This window comes from Nelusetta ayraudi, unplaced genomic scaffold, assembly GCF_046127955.1.
Source record: "Nelusetta ayraudi isolate G7.1 ecotype Tasmania unplaced genomic scaffold, CSIRO-AGI_Nayr_v1 ptg000079l, whole genome shotgun sequence".
Taxonomy (NCBI): Eukaryota; Metazoa; Chordata; class Actinopteri; order Tetraodontiformes; family Monacanthidae; genus Nelusetta; species Nelusetta ayraudi.
In genome coordinates, this window is record NW_027466129.1 from 2,930,001 (window position 1) to 2,937,500 (window position 7,500).

General features: G+C 56.1%; 1 protein-coding gene and 1 non-coding gene across 2 annotated transcripts in view; both read right to left on the reverse strand.

Moving 5' to 3' along the window:
- The window catches only part of pthlha (parathyroid hormone-like hormone a), a 4,255-nt gene extending 659 nt beyond the window's left edge, over positions 1-3,596 (reverse strand). Inside the window, exons 1-3 of the mRNA XM_076044318.1 lie at positions 2,888-3,596; positions 2,700-2,788; positions 429-950 (exon numbers count right to left, since the gene is read on the reverse strand). Coding sequence (XP_075900433.1) covers positions 455-950; positions 2,700-2,782 — 579 coding nt within the window. The 5' untranslated portion in view covers positions 2,783-2,788; positions 2,888-3,596 and the 3' untranslated portion in view covers positions 429-454. The remainder of the gene's footprint in view (positions 1-428; positions 951-2,699; positions 2,789-2,887) is intronic.
- Positions 1,572-1,644, reverse strand: trnat-ugu (transfer RNA threonine (anticodon UGU)). The gene has a single exon. It is a non-coding gene; the product is annotated as a tRNA-Thr (tRNA).
- Positions 3,597-7,500: the final 3,904 nt, after the last annotated feature.

A 7,500-nucleotide genomic window follows, 5' to 3' on the forward strand; every position in this document is an offset into this window, starting at 1 on the left:
CATGTTTCCAGAGTCATTTCAATAAAGGGCTAAACGCCGTGGGGCGTCAAAAACACTGATTTGGTCGCAACTTTGGCTTTGGTTCATTTTCATTTGACATGTAAGCAACGTGATATGTTTTTCTACACATCCCTTATACATATTTACAGGCCCCTTTGTCAAATTCTAGAGCCCATTGTGATCCCACCAGTCAAAAAGTTTGCCCACCACTGCTGTAGACAGTCAATGCCTGCCGCGCCCTGTGGAGGTCGCTGCTGCTGCTGCTACCTTTGCTGCTACTACTGCTACTTTTGCTGCTAACTGCTGCTGCTACTGCTACTTTTGCTGCTAACTGCTGCTGCTACTGCTGCTACTTTTGCTACTTTTGCTGCTAACTGCTGCTACTACTGCTACTTTTGCTGCTATCTGTTGCTGCTTCTGGGACTCACCTTCGTCAGAGACTGACAGCGTTGTTTCAGAGCAGCGCCCTCTGCAGGCCGAGCAGGGACCTCCACTCCAGGTGGAGGCCGCTGCCGGGCTCCTCCCCGAGGCTCCAGGGGATGGAGCGCGCCCTCCTCCTCCTCTTGTCCCCCTCCCTCCTCCTCCCGGAGCGGCTCTTCTTCCTCCTCTTGCCCGCCGCTCGCACCTCCTCCCGGAACGGCTGCGACTTGTGGGTCTCCTGTGGCAGGTTGGGCTCCTCTGCCTCCTCCACCTCCCGCTCGTCCACGGCTCCGAAGCCCAGCGGCAGGTTCTTGGTGCCCCCTGGCGGCTTGGAGTGCAGGGTGCTTCCGGTGGTGCTGGCGCTAGTGCTGGACCCGCCACCGCCCCCGCTGGTGGTCCGGACCGCCAGCTCCCGGATCTCGGCCGTGTGCACCTCGTCCAGCAGCTCCTGCAGCCACATGCGCCGCTTGAAGTCCTGCAGCGCGCGGCCCTTGTCGTGCATGAGCTGTGCGTGCGTCACCGAGCGTTTCCTGGTGTGAGGAGACAGAGGCGGCGTGACGTCACGGAGCACAAACAATTTAGCAAACGTTGCACATTATGATCCTTTTATTTTGAAGATCTAAATGTATGTAAACTTTGCAAATGTTAAATAAAGTTTTTTTGGGGGAAAATAACTAATGTGTTGCACCATCGTCTTATCCTTATGTTGTTTATATCATTATAGTATTCATTAATTCAAATTTGTGCTGTATATGCTGTTTCACCATACACATTTCACTAATTGTTATTCTTCATTTCAATAAAGTTGCTGTCAAAGGTTTGGACCAGCAGGGGGCAGCAGGGGTCTGGAAACGCACACTGATCAACGGAGCCGAACGATAGACCCCCTCCCTTCCCACTCCTCCTCCTCCTCCTCTAGTCCCCTGCTGTGTCGCGGTGACGTCACGGACCGCAACATGCTTGCCAGGAGTCAGTAGGACCCGTGACGTCACAGCCCAAAGAATTTAAAGGGGAAATCCCCCAAAAAACCGCGGAGGACTGAGGAGTTTTTCCGCCTGCTGCGCTCCTTCTACCACGGCCACCAGGGGGCCGCGCTGCCCCTAGCGGTGGGTGGGACCCGGCGGGACGCAGCAGGGCGCAAAACGAACGTCAGGCCCCAGCGAGATTTGAACTCGCGACCCCTGGTTTACAAGACCAGTGCTCTAACCCCTGAGCTATGGAGCCGCTGGCACGAAGTCGGCCGGCCGCGCCCTCTAGTGGGTGACTACACACACACACACACACACACACACACACACACACACACACACACACACACACACACACACACACACACACTGCTGCAGTGCCGCTACACTACAACAGGGTGGCAGCACCTGCACAGAAAACAACGAGGGCTCCGCAGAAGAGGAGGAGAAGGAAGAGTAGAAGGAGCGGGTGTGTGTGTGAGGTGGGGGTGAGGGATGGAAGAGGAGGAGGAGGAAGAGGAGGAGGAGGAGGAGGAGGGGAGGGGACCAGGAGCTGAGATGTAACCTCCTGTTACTGATGGTGGTGACTGTTTTTTTCTGCTCGTTCACCTGAAGAGGAGCAGGCGCAGCAGGTATCAACTCTGACTGGACCTTTTGAAGCTCCTCTCCTCCTCCTCCTCCTCCACCTCCCCCCCCCCTTCTTCTACTGAAGGAGCCTGAGAACCTCTCACCTCCTGCTGATCAGGAACCAGACAGAAGATTCTTTTTCAGGCTGATGGAGGAAACCACAGGAGTGTCTGAACCTTCTCAACCGTCTCACTCTCTCACTCTCTCACTCTCACTGTCTCACTCCTACTGCCTCACTGTCTCACTCCTACTGTCTCACTCCTACTGCCTCACTGTCTCACTCCTACTGTCTCACTCCTACTGCCTCACTGTCTCACTCCTACTGCCTCACTGTCTCACTCTCACTGTCTCACTCCTACTGCCTCACTCCTACTGCCTCACTGCCTCACTCTCACTGTCTCACTCCTACTCCTACTGCCTCACTGTCTCACTCTCACTGTCTCACTCCTACTGCCTCACTGTCTCACTCTCACTGTCTCACTCCTACTGCATCACTGTCTCACTCTCACTGTCTCACTGTCACCTGAAGCTCCTTCAGATGTCCATAACATTCAGGATTCAACAGTCATGAACACCTGGTTGGTTCTCCTGCAGCTCAGAGACTCTTCTGCCACCAGGAACCCCAACAGGACACACACACACACACACACACACACACAAACATACACACACACACAGACTTACAGGCGGCTGCTGGGAGCAGCAGGTCGTCCGTCCAGCGGCGCCGGGCAGCACAGCAGGAAGACGGCCAGACACCAGCACAACATCTCCTCCTGCAAACACACACACACATACACATGAAGCACCTGGGCTGCAGCTGCACACACACAAACACACACACACTCAGACAGACCACAGAAGAAGAAACTCACCGCTGCTTTGCTCCCACAGAAGAAGAAAAAGTTTCACTCAGAAGAAAAGTCCAGGTGAGAAGGTTCCTGAAGGTTCCTGAAGGCACCTCCTGGTTCCTCGTGGTTCCTCCGAGTCCAGCCGGAGTCCAGGTGTGTGCGTGTGAGAGAGTGTGTAAGTGTGGAGGCCAAAGGTCAGCAGCGGGATCGTGGAGCTGCTGCTGCTGCTGCTTCTGCTGCTGCTGCTGCAGGTCGCTCTGACGGCAGCGTCTGCTGCTGCTGCTGCTGCTGTCAGCCGGAGGAGGTCAGGGGGAAGAAGGAGGGAAGAGGTGGGAGGGAGGGGTGGGGCCTGGGCACAGACCCCGCCCCCTCAGAGCTGAAGCTCGGAGTTTGGAACCTTCTGGAGGAGGATGAAAGAGAATCTGAATGAAGGAAGAATAAATCCGAGCCGCAGCAGCGCCCACCTCCGAACTGGGGGGTGGAGCTACGCTGGGAAAACCAGTAGCCCCGCCCACCTCCACCCTGGGGGAGCGGAACCTTGCTGAAAAAAATAAAACAACAGTTGGTTGGACTTCCAGGTCCGAGTGGGCGTGGCTCCCGTCCGTCTGTCACTTCCTGTGTCTCAGCCGCTCTTCCTCACCTCGCCTGGCCCCGCCCCCAGCCACTTCCTGTCTGGGTGATGCGGTCTGACAGTGTGGCGGCGGCGGCAGCGACTCGGGGCCGTCGCCGCCCTTTCCAGGTACAGCGGCGGGCCGGCGGACACGGAGGCAGCGCCGCCGCCGACGTCACAGTGCTAAAAATAGACGCGTTAAAACGTCAAAGCCTCAAAGTTTGGACACAAAGTTCCGTGAGGACATCAGAAGTCATGTGACCTGGGAGGGTTGAGCAGGGCGGGGCTTGCAGAAAACCCCATGTTCAGGTACTGCGGCTGTTTGTTCGACCGGCGTTCGCGAAATCAAACGCCGGTAGCTCATTAGCCACGTTAGCTCGTGCTGGTCCTACTTCAAAGAGTTTGTGCAGCATGTGTGTGTGTGTGTACGGGGGGGAGGGGCTCAGCAGGGGGTGGGGGTCTGTTGAGCGCTAGCGCTAGCCGGCACGCTACATGTGTTGCTGGTTAAGGCTCAGCAGGGAAGTGGAGCAGACAGCAGCGTTTAGCGCAAGGCTAGCGTTCCTCGGGGGCTCAGCTAGTGGTGGGTGGGGCCAACATCAGAGGAGGGGGGGTGGTGGTGGGGGAATGGATGGGGGGCCAATCGAAGCCCCTCCCCCTCCGACTCCAAGCCGACCCGCCTCTGCTTTCAATTTAGCCAATTATCTCCATTTATCCAGAAGGCAGCGCTTTTGCAGCAGCGTAGGGCCAAGGAGCTAGAGAGGATCATGGGACGAGAGTGGAGTCAAGAGGCGGAGCTCCTCCTCCATAGGGACAGGAGGCTCCGCCCATCTCACTCAGCACCGCAGGAAGTGACCCGGCAACCGCTTCAGTTCCGCCTCCTGGGCTTAAGCTAGCTGAGGTACACTGTGACTGTGCCAGAGCATCGGCTAATAAGTGGTGGCTGCGGTCGACAGTGTTGTGAGCTAACTGAGCTAGCGCTAGCAGCGGCTTCACCCGGCTTTGATGCATTTTAGAGAGAGGTCAAAAGTCACCAGAGGGCCGACGGCACCAGGCTGCACAGCCAATGGGGGGCGCCGTAGGTCAGCGTGAAGAAGAACAAATCTAGCCTGTGCGATTGGATGACGGCAGTTGAGCAGGAAGCGATGGTGGTGTTTTCCACGCGGGAAGCAGGAAGCAGGAAGCAGAAATGGGTGGAGGAAGCGGGACGGGGATCCGCTGGAACCTGCCGCCGATGTTCCTCCTCCATGATGTTACGTAAACTCAGCGTCCATCAGAGCAGAAGATGCTGGAAAACATGAGTCACGGCTGACGATGATCAGGCTAATTAGATGTCGGCTAATATCAGCTAAAGATAGCGGCTAAACACAAACATCTGCCGCTTCACTTCTTCTTCTTCTTCTGCATCTGCAAAATGTTTCCACATGTCCTGCTACTCCACGCTAACGACCCTCCACTGCGCCGTCGTCACTCGCTCGCTGATAAATTAATTTCAGCCCCAGACGCCCGCCAGCGCCCGCCAGACCCGGCCCGCCAGACCCGGCCCTCCAAAACAGGAAATTGAAACTCTTTGGAGCCACAAACGAAAAAAACCGAGTGGAGGTGATAAAAAAAAAAAAAAACCTCCAATGAGCGAAAACAAGAAAAGGTTTTATGAAGCCGCGACGTCGCTTCCAGTCTGGAGCAGCAGGACCACACAGAAGAGCAGTTAGCATAGAGGCTAACGCTAGGCTGAGGCCTCCTGGGACTGATATTAGCGAGTGGTGGCTAACATTAGCGTCCTCCTTTTGTAAAGCAGCCATATTATCTGACCGAGCTGGGTCGAGCTAAATGCCAACTAACAGCATTGTTGGAAAGTGGAGAGCTCTCTAGCAGATGATCATGTTAGCATGTTCACACACACACACACACACGCACACACACACACACACACACACACACACACACTGTGGGTGTTAAACAGAAACAGACTTTGCTTTGATTGATGGAACCACATTTAACCTTCGTCTGCCAGTGAAAAACAGATTTATTGTCTCTCTAGCTTAGTTTAGTTTAGAACGGCTTAGCTTAGCCGATGGTCTCTGGCCAACAGTGTCTGGTGTTCTGCCACCGCCGTGACCTCTGACCTTTGCCCTCCCTCCCAGGCCCGAGGTGTCGAGAGGTTCCACGACAGCGAGCGGTTGGTCGGTGGTGAGACTGCAGCTCAGACGGGCGGCTGGCTAGGTGGCGCTGTGCCACGAGGGGGCCCAATCAGACGGCGACGCTGCTAAAAATAGCCTAATGGTGCCGGTGGGTGTGAGCGGGCGGTGGAATTCCCCGGGGACCTCGAACGCATCGTCACCGTCGGCAGAGGAAAACTTCTTTGGGTCCCGACGGCAGCTAATGGCGGCTAACGGGCACACGGTTGGATGTGCTAGCAGCTGTGCTAGCACATCATGTTAGCTCGGCCAGAGAGCCGCAATGCTAATCCACGCTAACCCACTAACGAGCTAACTATAGGACCTGGCTGAGGATCCAGGTGGTGTTTTCTAACTATTGGTAAACCAGCTGATTGGCTGTGTGGGCGGGGCCAGTGATGGCGTGTGTGTGTGTGTGTGTGTGGGCGGGGCCTGCTGTGTTGTCCTACGGGAGGCTTCAGTGGCGGCTGGCGGCGGCCTCAAAGAAGCCTCAGAGCCGCCGCCCACAGACACGCAGACAGACAGCAGACGGTCTGGCAGGCTGCCCTCTGATTGGTTAACGCTGTAACAACAGCTGACCGCAGGGCAGACTGACGACGGCTGCCGTGTGGTTACCCCCCCAATTCTCCCCAACCGCTCCACGCTGCTCCCTGACTGGCTGGAACGGCTCCAGGGCGGGGTTGTCGGGCTGTGTGGGCGGAGCTAACGTCAAAGAATCCAAAGTTAGAAACACAATCTATTACTGGAGACAGCAGGGGCTGCGGACGGTGAGTCACAGCGCCACCACCAGGCTGCTGGAGCTGCTCCTGAAAACACACGTCCTCCTGCTGGGCTAGCAGCTTGGCTAAGTGCTTGGCTAGCGGCTGAGATAAGAGCTGGACTAGCAGCTGGGCTAACAGCCGGGCTAATACCTGGGCTAGCAGCTGGGCTAACAGCCGGGCTAGCAGCCGGGCTAACAGTCGGGCTAATACCTGGGCTAGCAGCTGGGCTAGCAGCCGGGCTAATACCTGGGCTAGCGGCTGGGCTAGCAGCCTGAGGTGACCCTGCTCCTCTGGGTTGTGGTCACATGACTCAGAGCTCCCCCTGGTTAGGTGGGGAGGTGGGCGGGGTTCCACAGGCTTCAAATAGAACACGCCCACCTGCAAACATGACGCCACAGAGTTTCCCGCTCTGCTGGTCGAGCTGGTGGGCGGAGCCTCTTCTTCTGTGACTGACCACTGTGAGTGGGTGTCGCCCACTAGTGGTCACAGCGTGTTGGACAGGCAGAAGTTTAAAAACAAACCAATAAAAAAGACTCAGGAAGAAATGTGTTCAGGTCGGAGCCTGAGGTTCGTTGCTACCTGATGCTAATGCTAACTGACTGTTGGTGGCAACAGTGAAACTGCCAGTGACATCATCACACATAAACAGATTAATGTTCTGGGGGACACGCCCACTATTAGTCTCAGCGACATCAAACGGCAGGGCGGAGCCTCAGTGTGTGTGTGTGTGAGTGTGTGAGTGTGTGCGTGCAGGGTGGAGTGTGTGTGATCGCTATCAGCGATGACATCACGGCGTCTTGATGTTGTGTTTACTGACCGGCGGTCACTGTGGGCGTTGACGGCGTCTCCAACTTTCAAACGTCTATTTTGACTACGAGCTAGCCCGTTAGCATCACCAGCTAACACTACCGTTGGTAGTTTGGGAGACGTGTGGCAACCGCGGTGCTAACTGGTGGTTGGCACGTTCGCTGTTGGTACCCCGCTGCTGTCACCAGAAGGGGGCGGAGCTAACCTCTCTTGGCATATCACTGATCAGGTCAAACTGTGCCTGTAAGTTAGCTGTTAGCAGTTAGCTTTAGCCTGTTAGCTCCT